Genomic DNA, 18,443 nt, shown 5'->3' on the forward strand with positions numbered 1-18,443 from the left:
CAGACGTTACTAAGAGCTGGCCAGGCTCCACACACTTTATTTTTGCTTTGTTTTACTTACCATTAGTTTGCAAGAGATGATGATTAGCTAGAAAACCACATTATCTTTTGACCTCTAGGTGTACAAAGCAGAATAGCATTGAATATTTCCTAGAGCAAACCTTGGATCTGTATGCAGGGTGCAGTAAACCGCCACGTGGGATAACCAGCCCTGGCAATAAATCACTGCACAGCGTTTACAGCACAAACTCTCACTATGGAGCCCGTTCACTCCTGGTCAGACCCTTCAAGGCAGGCAAGCAACTGGAGGCACTGAGTAACACAGAAGTCTCAGGCAGGCGCCTGCCTCCAAACTCTCTTCCAAAGCCTTGTTCAAAGGCTGGACCGATACAAACCACCGCATACGTGAGAATTTTACAAAGCACAAGATTACAGCCCAGTTCTCTACAATGACGTGCATTACCAGCCCAACTCCCTGCTCTACTGGAGATCTGAACTTTAGCATCTCTATACCCTGTTTGTGCCCGTATGCAGGAAGGATTAGAAGGGCCAAAGACAGCGACAATAACTGCCAAGTATTGTGAATCATCCAGGCCAAGCAAGGGGCGTTCTTCTGGTGTAGACGGCATCACACCCTCTGTTCACCAGGGAAATGTCACTGCACAGCATAGAGGATCTAGTGCAGAACATCACCTTGGCATTACTAGCACTGCAATCCTTTCAGGAGGAAAAACTAATTACATTAAGGAGGTGATGATATGGTTGAAAGTCAATTCCTCCACACCCAGGGAAGAATAATAGATGGGCGAGTTGTGCTGTGTCAGTTTGTTCCCATTGCAACATAATCGAGTCCCCTGGAGTGGTCCTGACATCCCTGCTCCCGCCCTGGCCAGCCGATCCTGCTGGTCGGATACAAGGTGGCATTGCAAAGGGAGCCTTTACCTGCTCCTTTAGCCTGAGAGCCCTAATAAGAGGGCTTTAATAAAGCTGTATCTTAAATAAAGTTGTACTGCTGTGTGTTGACACCTTCTAACTGGGATGCTACAAAGACTGTAATTTTTCTGGAAACTATATTACACAGCCATAGCCACTCTGCATTGACCGCTCTGGAGCACAGTTGCAATGATTAACAATGACTGACTACATTATCCAACTCCTCAAACTCACAACGTCGCTTTACTATCTGTATGGGAAGTCACATACGGCACTGTAAGGGCTAGGTCATTTTTAAAGCAAATGTTTCAGTCTGATTTTATGCAGGTGTATACCAAGTTGTAAAACTCAGTAAGGAGACCAGACTGAAAAACCTCCTAGAAAGCTGTTTAATACAAAAAAATAAATAAAAATATTACCAGATAGATTTTGGGGTAATAGAGAAGAATATGACAGCACTTTCCTATTGTCCCACATATGGATTTGAGATTAAGAAAATGTTGGGAACAATGTTTTTTCCCCAGGATGCAGCAGACTGCTCTCTAACTTCAGCTCTGTAATGACGGCTGCTGGGTAAGAACCACTTTTTTGTTCCTGAGAAATTATGAAAAAAAAAAAAAGAAAAAAGCAGAGCAGGCATTTTAAACCCTTTGAAGAGGCAAATATATTAAAGTTTTCACAAGAAAATATGAAAATAAGAAAAGGCCTCAGAAACAGACTGGATTCACAAATGAGAAATATAGTTTTCAGCTGAAAACTGAAAATATTTGCTGAAGCTTCGAAGCCGGGCAGCAGGCTGCACGCTGTGCCAGGAGGCGGCTGCGGGCACCGCAGGGCCCCGGGGCCAACAGCCAGCGATGCTCTGAGCTGGCTGCCGGGGCAGCCGCCACGGCCCCACACCGACCCTCCTGCGAGGGACCCACGCTCCCTTTTCGCCTCAGAGGGGAGGAACCCTGCGACTGTGAGGCTTATTAACACTTCCATAAATATTTTGTAAAGTGGTTTTCCCCCCACCCCAAAGCAAGCGGGTGGCGAGCTCACAGCATGACACAGACATTCGGCTGTCGGACATGCAGCAGCCCCGTATCCAAACGGCGTTAGGGCTCGGTCCAGAATGACTTCAATAACACACGCTTTCCAAAAAGAGTAACACAGAAACATTCAGTTCAGCTCTCTTAGACATTAAATCTTGTCACATATATCTACTCTTCCAAAAAAAAGGAAGAGAAAAACCAGATAAGATTTGGACTCTTAAAAACACATGAAGTAAAAGAAACACAGAGTAACTCCACTGGCATTAGCAATGGCACTTACATTTATACCATTATCAAGATCTGAATTTGGACCAAAAAAAAAGACCCACATACAGACAGGGGCAAAGTTTATCCCCAAGTGAACAAAGTGACATCTCTTTAGACATCAATGGCTTCTGAAATTCTCTAGCTCGATACTACATTAGTGATTTAAATGCCAAACCACATTCACTTCGTTTATCTTGGAAAGCTCCACATCCACGTAAGAACACCCTCAGACCATAACAGAGGAACGAAAGGTCAGGCTGTTACTTCCAGAACCAGCGCAGTAAACTTTAGAACAAACAACATACAGGCATTTCCCTGGTCAATGCTGCCCACTGCATGTGGCTATTTTTCTAATATCATGTAAGCAACATGAATAACTTCTGATGTTGAGAAATAAAAATCCTAACCTGAAAAAACAATACAAATGCCCTCTGAAAATAATTTAAACCAACTAGAAGTGAGCTGTTTCAGTGCAAGGTTTCTGCAGACAGGGCTCCCAGGCTGTGCCTGACCCCAGACCACTCATGGACCATTCCGGTCCCCAGCTGCCAACCTGCTCCCCCCTACCCCCAGAAGCTCTACATCTCTACAACGCATTTTAAGTTAGTCCAAAGCCTCCTTAGATTCTGCCTTTCTGACAAACATCCCCAGATGCCTTCACCTATACAGACCTCCCTGCCCCACAGAGCTGGACCCCTGCTCTGACCTGCTGGAGCCCAGTCCAAGGCTCAGAAAACTGGTGGGAGCTTGTCCGACCACAGGGGTGAAACCCCTAAGCTGCAGCTCTGGAACGTCTCTTACCAGGTAAGGATCTTGCCATAACTCATTTCAGCTAGCACTTGCAGCTCACGATCTCTTCACGTGTGACTCTCCTTAGGGGAGATGAGCTCCACCACTTCTGCAGCCTGAAACTTGTCAGCATTTTAAATATGAGAAGGATGTGGGAGAGTGGCTTCAGGAAAGGAGCAATTAACCAGTGACTAACTAGAACTTCAGTGAATATTTTTCACTGTCCTGAAGTGCCAGGGCTTTTCATCACCCTTGATTATGAAAGGCAGTCGTCTCGTTCATTTTCATCAAGCCTGGTCCCAGGCTTGCCATGATGCACAGAAAGGCTGCCCTTCACCTCTGCAGACCCCGAGGCAAGCCCAGTATTTCTGATGGGGATATTTCCTACACCAGGCAGCCCCAGTCCCCACGGGACACCCCCAAGGAAATGATATGAACTCCGTCCGTGATAGCTGTTGAGGAAAACAAAATCCCAAGTCTCTGCAGTGCGGTAACTCCTTGGAAGCGTGTGTCCCATTACCGAGCCAGTCACACACGACCTCAAAACTACAAGAAAGAGAAAGAACTGACTATTGCAACACTGCTCTGTGGGAAAAGGCAACAGCAGAACTTGCCTGGGCTCCTGTAACCTTTCAAACCGTGCAACTCTTCCTTCTATAGCAACTCTGTATTTTATAAGTACAAGATTAAAACATCGCCCTGTGAAAATGTTACACATCCTAGCACCAAGCTTCAGGCTCTTTAATGAAAAAAAGAGCCTCTAAACACCAGATCAAAACAAAACAGTGACTCGCAGACAAATGCTTCCTAACTTTCCTTATAAACCACTGAAAAGTTATATTGCCATCTCAAATGGCAAGATAAAAGTTAATGGATTCAAAGACATGGAGATAAGATTGCATTCTTAAATCTGAGTGATTTAACACACATTTATCAAAGTGAACTGGCCAATCTAGTAGAAAGTAGCATCCCTTCTGCAGACCTCGGCACTGATGCTCCACCAACAAGAATGCGACAGAGCGCTCCGCTTCCTCTATCATCCCAACCGCGTCTCCCAACAGGCAGCTTTGTTGGTGGCCGTGCTGCTCAGCCTGCGGGGAGCCGGGGTCACAGTTCCCGGGGGCAGCCCAGCCTGGGAAGGGGGCAGGCTCCGAGCCAGGGCCGACCCCTGTGCCTCGTCCTCAGCTGGAGGATCACTGGGCTTCGGGTGTCTCCAGAATCACTGCTGGGCTCACCCTTCGCTGCCTCCCAGAAAAATTAACCCCCCAGCACTCTAACAGCACTGCTCATCCCTCCAGCAGTTCATTTTAGCAGGAGGGACCAAAGCTGTCTTTACTACCAGGATTTTCTCAAACACGCGGTACCAAGCTCAATAGGCCCTTTCAGCCAAACTGTCGAGAGGACTGGCATAAAATTTTCAGAATATCCTTCCTTCTGATTCTAATCCAAACAACAGAGCACAGCTGTGAAAACTGAAGCCTGTGCAGATCCACGCTGTATAGGCTCCCTCTTAAAAGCACTGGGACAAGATTCAAGCTTCTACATTTTCTGATTCAAATTTATGGTCAGGCACAGAAAATTACCGTGGACTAGGGAAAAAAGAAAGAAAGAAAAAAACAAACAAACCACAAAGCAAAAATACCACCCCGTGTTAAAACTGATTTAATATTATTCAGCAATGCTGGAACTGGCAGCACAGAAAGCAATATGGACACTACGGGATAAGCAAGCCAGCCACAGAAATATCTCACTTCATCCTCTGCACAAACATGCAAATGCTTCTAGGTTTGGGTTTACCTCTGCCTCAAAATAGCTACATATGAGAAATGTGTTAAAGTGCCTGTTTCTGTACCTGGAAGTAATACTTCCTCAGTCTCCTCACAAACAATCCCATGAAAAACATCACTCAGCCCATCAGAAAATTTGAAATCCCCAGCTGCAAAGCAACACACAGCCAAAATCCTCTCTCCAATCTTTGTATTGACTTACTCCTGTTAATCTGATGCTTAAGCTGACAATTTTCTGGAAGATGAAAGAAATTCACTGCTGTCTTCTGCAGACATGCAGTGCAGCGAGCCGGGGCAGAGGTACACGCATGTCCTGACACCCAGGCAGCTCGGGGAGCTGCAGCTTTGTGCTTGCTTAAGTTCCGAAAAGTACTTTTCTGGTCAAAAACTGGAAAAAAATAATAAATTCCAGATGGAAAAGCTAAAAATGGGCAAAAGGTTCTGTTAAATAAATAGTCTCAAATCAGGGAAAAAAAGATTAAAATCCTGTTTTTGAAGTCCGATGTATTTTTTTCTAATAATTTTGCTGTTTGTCTTTATGCTCTGCAGCCCAAGCTGGAGCCAGAAGAACCAGCACACCATGACACAACTCTTCTCGTGGTGTTCCTCTCCCCAGCAGAAGGAAATACTAGAAAACTGAGGGCAAGATTTCTTAACATAACACTAGAAACCAAGTTCAGCATATTAATTTGGACTGGATAGTTTTAATAAATAACAACAGAATTTTTGTTTGCCTGTTTTTTTTCCACCAGAATGACTGGAGGGAGGGGTAATTCCCACCCTACCCACGCCAAGAAGTTATACCATTTTCAGGTCAGTATCATCTTCATCAGCTCAGAAAGCACAGATTAATCCTGACAGCAGGAAAGCTCATCCTCAGCTATAGGAAAGCCACAGAGCAGCCAAGATTCGCTCCGGAGAGCCTCCCCCTGCAGCCATTCAGAGGGGAAATGCTGCATCCGCCTGTCCCTTCTGTCTCTCAACACTCAGGCTCAAGGAGGGAACGGAGAGCTAGAAACTTGCAGGCTTAGATGATGTATTTGATGTTGCCACCATCACCACAAAGGTCCCATGCCCTTGGTCCCCTGCAGATCCCAAACTCCTCTGTCCTGGCCTCCAGCCAGCAGTCACTCTCAGGAAGAAACTCCATAGCATGGAGAAACATTTGTTTTAAATCAGACTAGACAAACTTTCTGGTTCTCCTGTAACAACCCAATAGGTGGGATTGCTGCCCTGCTCTCAAACCCAGCCAGGCCCAAGGGTGGTACTGACCCCAGTGGAGCTTGGGCCAGATCCCACTGCAAGATCTTCAGGGCAGCTATTCCACCAGTGGGACCAGACTCTGAGCATCACTTGTCCTCTCCAGGCACTGAATGACTGGACAAGTTTTCAGGAGGGTAAAAAGCTGTCTGGAAAAGCCTGGCCCTAATTGAAGGCTCTGAATACTTGGAAACTTACTCCAGGGTCATTCTGAAAGCTTCACATGAAACATATGGAATAACCACCTCTCAAACCCAGAGGGAGCCTGGCACAGGAAGAAAGAGGTGGCCACAAATCTGAGCTTCGGGACATTTCATTAACTTTCTATCTGCTCTCGGTGTTCTTGGCAGTTCCCATCAAATGTGTCTGGAGAAAACGTGTTCACATGAGACAACGTTTGAAAGTTGTCCAGCATGACACCGGCCCAGCACCACAAAGGGGTATGGCATACTGCGAGCCAACTGCGCCAGTGCTAAGCACGGAGATCCCAAACCGAACAGCACTGCACTCTCAGTATAGCTCGGTCCGTAAAACTTATTAGTTACTCAGGTCAGAAATGCAGCTGTTAACATCGCCTGGAAGCACAACCAGCCGTTAAGCTGTGAGAGGGGAATGATACAGCCCAAAAAAGGCCCCCAACCTGCTCCAGATCTCCCACCCTCTCCCTTGAAGCACTCAGCACAACATGGCGGGGGAAGCCTACAAGGGAACAGAGGCAAACAGCTGGAATGGCAACATTTTTACATTTCCAAGTCGACATCGGAATTACTACCACTGATAATCATTTTGTCAGAAAAGCAGTTACTATTTAAATGCTCCCAATGAAAACACACATGGAGGCTCTTCAAAAAGACCAACACTTCAGAAGCTATCACTGAACTGCTATGGTAAGGGTCAGTGCAATGAGATCAACTTAATCATTCTGAGTCTGTGTATAATTTTGTTGAAGTGCCACCATTAAAAGAATATCAAATACCAGAAATACACATTTCTTTTCCTTAAGATTCCACACATCAAAGACTTACATTTGCCACTCCGTATTTTCAGTATTTCAGCAGGAAAAATGAATCATGAAAAGCTGTATTAGGTCTTCTCAGGACACATTTACAATCACCCACATTTAAAATCTTTGGTCAAAGAGTTCTGATGCACTTATTCAGAAACAGCCCAGAAGACTAACACTACTGTCACCTGTAATTTTTCCAGCTATTATTTGAAGTGCAAATAAGTACAATTATTATACATGAAAGCACTGTGAAAAAAAGAAAACCAAACAAGTACTACACATTGCTTAAAGGGACTTTTCAGCTACACATTTACATGTCTCTGGGCCAGACTCTCATCTTGCTTGCACAAAGAGCCAAATTGCAAATGAAGCCACCACCGTAATGCTCTATGTGAGAGGATGCTAGCACAAAGCCTCAGCAGCCTAGCACACCTCCCATCACCCAGCTGAAGGTCTGTCTGCTGCGAACACGATCACACTTGGAAGGAAATGGTAACGCTCTGGACACACCACTGCTGACGGTCCTGCTGGCTGCCACCAGGGACAAAGAGAAAATAAGACACAGGCAGTTAAAATTCTGAACTACTTAGACTGAATGCTTTAGTTTGTCTTCCTTCAAGGAAATCACTGCTCTTTTTTTTATTATTTTTCTTGGTCATCAAACAGGCTGTCAGCTTCATAAACAGAAACTAGTAGTACGCTATAAACGAACCCTTAAGATCATTTCCCAGGGGGCTTTCCACAAGGCAGTCACTGATTTTGATTTTCTTTTGGTCATAGAATGCTTCCCACAGTTAGCATTTTTCCAGAGCCACTCATTTTCTACAAAGAATAAATAACGTAGAAAAAAGGAACTGCCCAACCTAAGTGGTGCCAGATGAGCTTGCTGGAATCACAGAGCTTTGTTTTAAAGATCCCTGACTGCTGTAAAGTCATAGGCAGCAAACTAGTGCAAAAACTTTGATGCCTTGAAAGATATCCTGAAGCTATATAGTGCCAAAACATTGGGCTGTAAGACTTCCCGGATGTTTGCATCCACATGTCTCAAGCTTAAATTTCAAATACTTTTCACTTCTTCCTTCTGACATAATATATAATAAAACCAGAGCTCAGTAGTAGTATCAGTCCTGCTACACATGTCTTGCAGCGGTTTCTGCCTACACAGCTGTTTGTGTGCTTTACACTTACAACCTGTTTGTGTTTGGTTTAAAGAAGAGCTTTTCCATATGCTTTTAAAAATTGGAAAACAATTGTTTCAACTGACTGTATACTGCATTTCTAATAGATGTATGCATGTGAACACCAAGCATATAATAGAAAGACGAGAAGTTCATTTTGAAAGCACCAACAGCACCTAAAACGACATTACATCTGAACAGATGCAAACACTGTCATAAAACCACTGCGCACATGATTACCTTGAAGCCATTACACAGGGGAAACGCTGCCCAGAGCTGACTTCTCTTTAGTGAAGAGTTTCAGAGTTTCTGACAAGGGAAAGGTGTTTGATGTGCTTACAAGGGGGTGGCGGATGCATGTAATACGCACGCATTTAGCAATAGAGTCTATCATCCCCGAATCTGAAAGTATCAGTAGAGTCAGGATGCACAGTTACAGGGTACAGTAACAAATCCCAGCAAAACAAGCGATGTGTTTACGAAGCCTCGGAGGGCAGCACTCACCGGTAGGCCAGAAAGCGAGCAGCAACACCCCCAATACTGCCGCTTTCACTTTTGTCACTTCCATCAATACCTGCACTGTGTTTTTACTGCTATATCTTAATGATGTGGAGGTAAGTTACACCAACAACTCAAAGACCATGACAAAGCAACCTTACACAAATGTATTTCCCATGGACTTCAGAGGGGCTGCACAAGTTACACAATAGCAAAATTAAGCCTCCAGGTTCAGGGAATCAAACTTGCCTGAGCAAAGAAGGACCTGAAGCTTCCTGCCTGACATCACCCACTTCACTTCATCTCATCTCGCCCACCTGCAGCTCTCCGCCACAGTATTTCACAGCACATTAGAAGAGATGTAGAACTCTATTTTATGAAAGAAATAAATTCTAGCAGCATGAGAATACACTGCAGCCATCCGCTATTAAAACCTTGCCCAGAAATGGCCCAAAACTGTGGGGTTTGGTAAGAATATTGAATTTCCAGATGAGTAGACAGAGAATCACTGAAGTCCTACCATGAACGCTTGGTCATTTGCATGTCCTTATGAAGCCAATTCACTAAACAATGCCCAGCCCCGAAGCAGGGAGGGAGCTGACCCAGCTGGGAGGCAGCAAGCAGCAAGGGGATCTCTCTTGCTGCCCCTCCAGTGGTTTGGGGCAGGCCCAAATGACAGCAGAAACCAAGCGACCACTTGGCAAGAGGCAACTGCATGCCCAAGAAAAGCATCTGAAACAGCAGCATTTTCCCACCCGGACCCATGGGCAGGGGCAGGACACGGGATGGGAGCTGGCTCCGCAACGCAGCACCCTGTCTGCTCCCCACTACCTGGCCCCTGCTCATGTGAGCCCACCAACTGTACCACCTGCAGAAGAAAAGCGAGAGCTTCTCCAAAAGGAGAGCTCATGGGCACAGCTCAGCTCAGGGATGCCTGGCATTACAGCACGAGGCCAGGCAGCACCAGTACCACTGCGTCTCGTGCTCCAGGGGAAAATGTATTTGGATGTAGCAATCCCTATTACCCACGTGTTAAGAGAAGCAGGAAGACTTACCATGCTTATAAATGGCATGACCTCGGAAACTATGCACCCACTGGGATTTATTATCTAGAAACAATGTCTGGCATCAAGCTTCCAGGAAAATTTAGGTTTCAAAGCAAATAGCAGTCATCTCTCAGTCAGGCACGCAAAACTGCACGAAGACCTCGCTTGTTTTCAAAAACCACTTCAGAGCCCTCACGGGAGCATGGCCGAGGCCGGCTGCTCCAAAATCCCAGTTGCTCCACCGAGGGCTCCTGACCCTTGCGTCCTAAACCAGGCACAGAGGGTACATTTGGAAATAATTTTAAAGAAAGATTTCAGGAGATTTTAGGCATTTTTTTCAACCAGTGCCGCTGCCACAAATGTCAAGCCAAAAATCAGAGCACACTGCTTACGACTATAAGCAGAGCTTACATCGATAAGCTCTGCTGCAAACACAGCGATGAAAACCATACCCAAAAGGTGCAGCTAGCCCTGGGCTGGATCCCCAACATTCCCAGCAGGAAGAACAACCCTTAAATACCTGAAGCACCCCTTGGTTGCTGCTCCAGCAGAGGAGATGGGGAGGCACTTGCATGTTCAGTACGTTCACCCACACTTGACTGAACACAAACCAGGAATGCCACCACAGAAATCAGAGGGGAAAAAAGTCTCCAAAACAGACACAGTCCCAGATCATCTCTTTTACATTAAGCATGAGTAATGCTAATGCCTGTATTACCTGCAAAATCACAAGCTTCTTGAGTACCACACCAGAGACTCACTGATCCCTATGGTATATTCCTGCAACGTCCCAGCTGTGCGGTTTCCTGTGTGACTGACTGTCTCACTAACTTTGGAGAAAATACACGTAACTGCAATGCTGCTATAGGTGAATGAATCACAAAAGGGGAAAGGAAAGCAACACCAGAAGAAAAAGCAGGCTTCACTGTATTATCTTGTCAAGGAAACACCAGAAACCTGGATATTTACATTTTTCTAGCTTATTCTTCTAATCCATTTAATTTAACTCAACGTATCTTCCAGAAACAGTGAGGCTTCTTCATTAAGCAGCAGGATAACAGGAAAAGCGTCCAGAGAGAAGTGGAGAGCAGAGTGACCAAAAAAAAAAAACAACCAACCACAAAACAAGCAAACAAAAAACAAAACAAAACAAACCAACCAAACAAAAAACCCCACAAGTGATCACAGCTTATTCCAGCAAAGCCAGAAACCAAAGCCTCTGGAAAGGGGGTGCATTCAGCATCAGATGAAGCTTTCAATAGCAAGTGGCCATGACAGCAGCGGGGAGATGTCCAGCTCATGCCCCAGCTCACTGCATTTTTGTAACCCAGCTGCTGATGACACTTCATTCCTATTGCGTATGCGTGAGCTCTGCTGCTGACCTCACTACTGGAATTGTACCCAACTAGTCAACGCCAAAAATTTCAGCACAAACTGTGAAACTTGACAGGACCAAGCACATTTGGAACAAAAGTAGCTTTTACATGAACGGCCACAGACCAGGAAAACGTTGCCTTGTTATACACTGTGTGAGACTGGGAAAGGAGACCTGCAAGCCATAGATGACCTTGTCACAACATGACAGAAGTCTTCACGCCACAACGCTCACTCCTGTTTAAGTTAAACATACGCAGCTCCCCTTAGCAATGAGGGCAGGACTGACCCACACCAACAGGCAGTCACTTCCAAAGTCGGTTCATACTTTCCCTTACTGAACCAGGCCAAAAGAAATATTCTGAAAGATTAAAATATTTTCACTGCCGTTTTACTTAGGATGGAGCTGCATTTCACCATGGCTGGATATTAATGCAAGATGCATCTGGGTCAAAATTACACCATGTACAACTCACACATGAAAACATTAAGAAAGCTGTGCCAGCTCTGTGCTTTCTTCACCCATACGTCAGCTCAAAGGAGAGCCTATAGAAGACAGGGCTGGACCTGCCATTATATATCCCCCAAATATCCTGCAGTATTGACTTGGCGTAACCCATAATAGCAGAACACATTAATAGAGACCACAAGATGTCATCTATGCTACCCAGTGACCAAATACCCCCCTGCTACAACCAAAATCCCATGCCCAGTGCCCTCCCAACACATGCTTGCCAGCCAGGGACAAGCAGAAGGCCCCCCTTCAACACCCCAGTGACACCAAGATTTGTTTTGCAGCAGCTGGATGCCAGGAGAGAAGGAACTTGGGACAAAGAGAGCAACGTGGGACATCTGAAACTGAATTAAGATGTTGAGGGGGAGAAAGAAGGGAAAAAACATGTATTTATTGCCTTGCACAAACAAGCTCTCCTCAGGGGGGCCGGGCAGCGCTGCCAGCAGCTCTGGCCAGGCTGGTGATGCACAACATGTAGTTCTTGAGGACAGAAGGGGAGATCAGGCTACTGGAAGTGATGAGGTTTCAAAGTTCTTTTGGAGAAAATAAAATTCAAAGGGGTTGGGGATATCAGTCTACTTCCCGTGCAACTCTGGCTCATGTGTATATGGATTAGGATCCAGCTCTCAATTACAGGATCACATCCTCGTTACTCCCAGCATCCTTCCATTCACTGGATTCATTTTGTCCACTGTTCACTATGTTGTTATTTCAACTCTTGTGTGAACACAGAATTACTACAGGCTTCTTGTGGCTTTTCCAAGGCTTTCCCCTTCTCCCAATTTTAGGAGCTGGTACAAGTCCAAAGCATAATTTAATTCTGCAATTTTGGATCCCTCTGGTTCTAAAAAGAGCACATACAGCTCTTCATACTCTTCCCCAGCAACTCCTGTTGGCAAGAAGCACAATTACAGGTGCTTAGCATTTTGGGAGGCTCAGGACACCTGCAGCCTCCAGTTAGAGGTAGCAAACAGTAGGTTGCACAAAGTCAGTAGCCACTGCTGAGAACTTTGGTGCTTGTGGTTCCCCTCCAGCAACAGGGAGGAGCACGGGCTCTCCGCACTCCAGGCCTGTGTTGTGCTGCAACAGGTAAGTGAGAGGCCCAACAAGCATCCCTCTTCCAGGCAGCCCTGGCTCCCCACAGCACATGGCCTTTCCCACCCGCTCCCTAAGGCAAGATCCCTACAGATGCGTGGGATACATGAGGCAGCTGAATAAGGTTACACTTACAACCTTACTCTGCAAAACATAAGCACTTGGTTCTTTTTAGCCTTGCATTCTCTTGTAGGCAGCACTGGATATCTGTGGTATTGGTGTCTTGTTAACACCTCCTAATTCCACAAAGGGGGCACGTAGCCAGTCCATACGATCCAGACCAGCACACCATGATTAACCTCAGCTTTCCTCTTCTCTGTCCCTTCCCTCACCTCCTCCTTTGCCCCCAACTGTTGGGTGCAGCCTTATCTCAGGTCCTTCCCCTGCAGCAGCATCCCCCGAGGGGACACCATCCCTCCAGAGCACAGGCGATACAGGCGCTCCGCCTCCACAGCCGGCCAAGCTCATTAACTCCTTAACACAGGTGATCTTGCTGCTTGCGTTCAGTACAGAGAGGTTTCCGGCTAACACAGGGAAACAAATAAATAATAACATGCTCACAGAGTTCTCACCCTGGAATCCATAAGCTATGGATGTGGCACATCATTCCTAGCCACTAAAAACCAAGTTCTCGTTGTATGGAAAAGTATGTCTTTTTAGGAACAGGAATTATTCCCGTTACTGGCTGGTGCAGATTAAAGCTCACGGATCTGCTCGGTTTGGCTTTACTATCAACTCAAATCAAACCGCTGAATCTTCTGCTTGATGATATCAAAGCAAATTCTCAATTTGAATTGCAAAAGCAATAATAACCTTTTCTTGTCATCAGCTGAGACCCTTGATTCTTACTCAAAATGTCCAGTTCTCTCTCACTAGACACTTGCTCTGGAAAACTATATTAAGTCGACACAGTGAAACTACAAAGTGAGTTTTATTTCATCTTGCTCTCTGCCTGTCTCAGATTTCACCCTGACTATGAAATATGCATAAAAGCATACATTAAAAAAAGACAGAGCCCAGGGCTAGCAGAGCCCGGCCCGCTGCAAGAGGGTGCGGGCCACCCCGCGGGGTGCGGAGAGGTGGCGCGGGGGGACCCAAGTTCCCACGCGCCATCCGGACCTGTAGATTTGGGGGTGGCGAACGGCTCCCGCGGGATTTTGTGTGGCAAACACTCCGCGGGTTCCGCGCGACCGCGGCGAGGGGACCCGCCCCGCGCCGCGCCCCCGGCGGGGCTCCCCCTCAGCTGAGGGGTGCGCGGGGGGAAGCCCCCAAACCGCGCTTCCCCCGCCGAAACCCCACCGAGCCGCGTCGCCTCCCGGGGGCGGGGTGGCCGCGGCCGCGCCGCCCCTGCCCGCTGGCACCCAAGCCCCGCCGGGAGCGCCGGAGCTGCCGGGCAGCGGCAGCAGCCGGGACCCGGGATGCCGCCGGGGCAGCGCCTCCTTCCCCCGCACTGTGCGTGTGTGTGCGTCCCGTTCTCCCCGCCACACGCCCACCCTCCGCGGAAGCAGGGGGAGAAGTTGCCACAAACTCCCGGTACCAGGGGGTGATGCTCCGCCGGCCGCGCTCCCGCTCCCACCGCCCTCCCCGAGCAGCTCCGGGGGCTCAGCCCCCTTGCCGCGGCCCGGACCCCCGCCGCGCCTACCTGCAGCCGCTCCGTGGCCGGCTGCCACATGGTGCGCGGCGGCGGGAGGCGCTGCCGAGCGGGCGCCGAGCGCGGCTCTCTGCGGGCGCGCTCCCCTCCGCGCCGCGCCGCTCCCCGCCCCGCCGCGCCGCTCCGCCTACGCCCCGCCCACGCGTGTCCGCCGCGGGGCGGCGGGGGGGGCGGGGGCCACGCGCGGACCCACTCACCAGCGCGGAGACCGGCTGCGGCGCGGCTGTCCCCGTGGCACGGCATCGCCCGCGGGGTGGCATCCCCCACGGCGTGGCTCCCCGCGCGGCGGGGCCTCCACCTGCAGCCGCTCCGGGGGGGGGACGTGCGAGGGAAGGGGAGCAGCGCAGACATCCCCGGCTGCCAACACGCTCCGTCGTCCCGCCGGCATCGCTCTCTCTGGGCGGAGGTGCCAGCCTCCCCCCTTGCATTCGCTGTGCACTGCCTGGCGGGATGAGGGGGCCCTCCAGGGGAGCCCTCCCCAGAGGCAGCCTTCCTCGCGGCAGATGAAACTTTTTCCTCCTCTTCTTCGAGAGGTTTACACCACTTCCAAGTCAGCAGGATGCTGCCCTGCTCCGTAGGGCCCTGCCCGTGCCCGTGCCCAGGCTGCTGCTGGCACTGAAGGGGCATGGAGCACGGGGAGCCACCGGCTGCGGTCAGGATCCCTCCTGTCCTGTCAGCCCCGGCTGGCCAAGGGGCCCGCACCACGCCAGCATTGAGCTCACGCTCAGCTGTTTCACAGCACCGGCATCAACAGCTCCTGCAGAACAAGGACAGGCTTTAGGATCTGCCTCCCCCTGCTATGGGGCAGTACAATACCCCGTGGCACATCTCGACCGCCTTTCCCCACAGACAACCCGAACCTCTGGTGCTGCATTTGGGGTGTGGACAGAGGAGGGGGGGCACAGCGCAGCGGGGAGCTGCCCCAGCACTGCCGAAGCCCAGCCCAGCCCGGGCCCCGGCTGCGCTTCTGGCTCCCCCTGCCCCCCCACGCTGCACGAGGCCTGAGCCGTGGGAGCGACAAGTACGACCACTTCCACTCACTAAGCCTTGCAGAATAGGGAGCAGCAGATTAAGGCATAGCACTTCCACTCAACAGATTTGTTTCCAAACACTGAGGTGCAAAACCTCATCTCCTCCCATCCCCATCCCGGCTGTACCCACAGCACGCACCCACCCACCTCCCCCCGAGACCTGCCGGGATACACCCGCACCGCAGCTTACCAAGCCACACCATGCCGGCAGGACCAGTCACAGCTCCAGCCGCCACACAGGCATATAAAGAAAATTGTTGTCAATGTTATTAAAATAATGTATGAATCGCAACATTCACATCACCCTCACAATTATCTGACTTGATGTTTCCATCTCCTTAGATGGACCCGCTCTGCAGTGCCAGCCGGGTGGGGGGGGAATGCTGCTGCTGTCCCCAAGTGAGCTGTTGGCTAACAGCACCCTAACCGGGCACAGAATGTCCCTTTACGCCGTAAAAGGCAAAAAAACAGACCTGAGCCCTCTTTTGCTATCCAGGAGGCTAAAGGCAAAACATCCAGAAGTACCTAAATGACTTTGGTGCTTGGGCCACATTTTAAGACATTGGCAGGGCCATATTTTAAGACATTGGCAGGGCCACATCCTGGCTGCCACACACAATGGAGGGAGCAGTCCCAGAGTGCGGTGCAGCCGCTGGGCCCAGGCTGCCCTGGCCCCGAGGGAAGCAGTAGGGTGGTGGGGTGGGGGCTCTCCCACGGCTCTGCCCCAGCACTCGCAAGGGCACATGCACGCTCTGCCCCTGGCTTGTACAGGGACATGCAGGCATTGCTCTTCCCAATGGAGATCAGAAATGCCACAGAAAAGGGAAAGTCTCTGCAGGCTCCTGAACTGCACCAAAGAACATTTTTCCAGGCGCAAAAGCTGCCCCTGGCCTTCCCTGCTGACCTGGGGCCGCCCAGACAGCACCTCACGCTTGGATGCCAGGAGAATTGGTAAAAAACCAAAGGAGCACGTGTCATGCTTGTCCCAAGCACTAACCACCATGCTCCGCAGCCTGCAAGCCAGGCTCCCAAAACCGCTGCGCGTGCACGAGCCCGAGGGGCAAGTGGGATATCATTTCAGTGTTGGTGCTTTAAATAGCAAAGCAAAGCAATATTTAAGGGCATCTTCCCAAAAAGCCAGGGTTTGCGATGGCATCAGGTTCACCTGCGAAGAAATGCTGTCCCTTGCAGGGCCGCATGGCCACTGTGGCATCTCGGGGACCAACATCCTGATACATGTTGCAGGATCCGGGTGAGGCTGCATCTGGTCAGAGTGAGGCCTCAATGAATGTGAACTTTTAAATTGTTTCTGAAAACACTTCACCAGTACATCCCTTAGCAGTGACGCCTAATTAAAGTGATTCAAGTCTTGCAGCTTCATTTACTGATGCATCACCCTCCTCTCTCCAGAAAGGGAAGCACTAACCCTGCACCAGCTCCTGACCTAGACACCCACCGGAGCTCTCCCCTTCCCACTCGCTGAGCAAACACTGTGTCCCTGTCACCCTCTTGTTTCTTCTGACTGATGCTTACACTCCTGCACAAGGGAGGCATTTTCTAAAAGCCTCGCTCTTCCTCAAGTGACCTCTGGAGCAGTTTCTTCAATCCTTCCCATACAGGTAAATCCATCCACCATCACTGCCTGAACCAGCCGGGAGCAGGCACAACCCCAGCTGTCAGCAGCAGCAGCGCACAAAGGAAGTTCAGGATCTGCAATTAGCAGAAGGTAGACCAACCCTACGGCTGAAGGCTGCTTTTCTCTTAGTTTACACGACTTCTCTACAAAATAAAACAACTGGAGAGGAAATCTGCATTTACTGTGAAATGGGTGGCAGAGTATTAGAACAAACAAGCAGAAACAGTTGCTTACTCAATTTCCAAAAGGATGTGAAAACGGACAAAATGAATGCTGTAGGCTTCAGGCTGAGGTTGTACGAGAGGAAAGTAGTCATATGCTTATGAGTAGAGAGGAGCAGCTTGATTGCAAATTTCTGAAATCAGACTGGTTGATTAAAAAGCAATCTGTGAGCTGAGACAGCAAGCAGCGTTGCGGGGACAAGAGACGTATGGAGCCACCCTGCTTGAGTTTGTTCAGTCTCCAGGAGTACTTGAGCATCACACGGGTTATGGCCATGTCAAGAAAGGCAGCCCTGCTTTTGCCCTTTCAGACCTGCCCCGCGACGCCTCTGCAGGAAACTCAGTTTTCAGCTGGACCAGGCGCTGCCGGAGTGGCCAGGGCACCAGCCAGAGCCCAGCTCAGGAAATGATCAGTTAAACTCGGGTGACTTCATGTCACAATCTCATTACGATGAGGTCATTTTTACCTAGACTTTCTAATATTTTAATCCAAGCATCATTTTTTATTGGGTATCTAAGCTGTTCTGCATTAGGTAAGTTCTGCTCCCAGCCAGTCAGAAATCTTTTACGTTTACTTAAATAAATACTGTACATTCATATTTCCAGGATGTACCGTGTTCCAGAATGTGCCTGTAAGTAGATACAGATATCTTTTCTATCAATTTTCCTTTTACTGTGCCAAATTGTGGAGTTTCTCTTCTTGTAATAAGTTAGTATTAAGACAGTTCTTTCCAAAGACTGCAATACGTTACGCAGGTTGGTCCCACTTCTCCCAGTGTCTTTCACTTCTGTGCTCACAGGACAGAAATACTGGAGCCAGGGGAGTTCTCTCATTTCAAAGGGGAGTATTTGTGCAATAGGACCAATTTCACTTCTATTCACACAGTAAAGTTGAAGTGTTTCCAGTGACTCCAGGATCTTTTTTCTCTTTTAATGGCTCCTAGTTATTTAGTTTGTCTTCCTTTTGCACCACCTCATACCCTAATGCAAGGTGTTTAAGCAACATGGCTCCTCTGCATTTGAAAATAAAAATAAACTCACTTTTTTTTTTAATGTAGACATTGCCTTTTTAATTAACTAAAATTGTCTAATTGCTGATCCCAATGAATTATTTGACTTCACAA

The 18,443-nt window shown here is 48.7% G+C and overlaps 1 protein-coding gene across 3 annotated transcripts in view; it reads right to left on the reverse strand.

The window, feature by feature from the left end:
- PID1 (phosphotyrosine interaction domain containing 1) overlaps positions 1-14,717 on the reverse strand; it is a 130,551-nt gene extending 115,834 nt beyond the window's left edge. The window contains exon 1 of one of the 3 annotated variants that reach the window (XM_072868291.1): positions 14,629-14,717. In XM_072868291.1, the coding sequence (XP_072724392.1) occupies positions 14,629-14,691 (63 nt within the window). In that variant the 5' untranslated portion in view covers positions 14,692-14,717. Of the gene's footprint in view, positions 1-14,422; positions 14,544-14,628 lie in introns of those variants that run through there. The other 2 variants (XM_072868288.1, XM_072868289.1) reach the window with 2 other exon arrangements.
- Positions 14,718-18,443: the final 3,726 nt, after the last annotated feature.

Source organism: Ciconia boyciana, chromosome 7 (assembly GCF_034638445.1).
Source record: "Ciconia boyciana chromosome 7, ASM3463844v1, whole genome shotgun sequence".
Taxonomy (NCBI): domain Eukaryota; kingdom Metazoa; phylum Chordata; class Aves; order Ciconiiformes; family Ciconiidae; genus Ciconia; species Ciconia boyciana.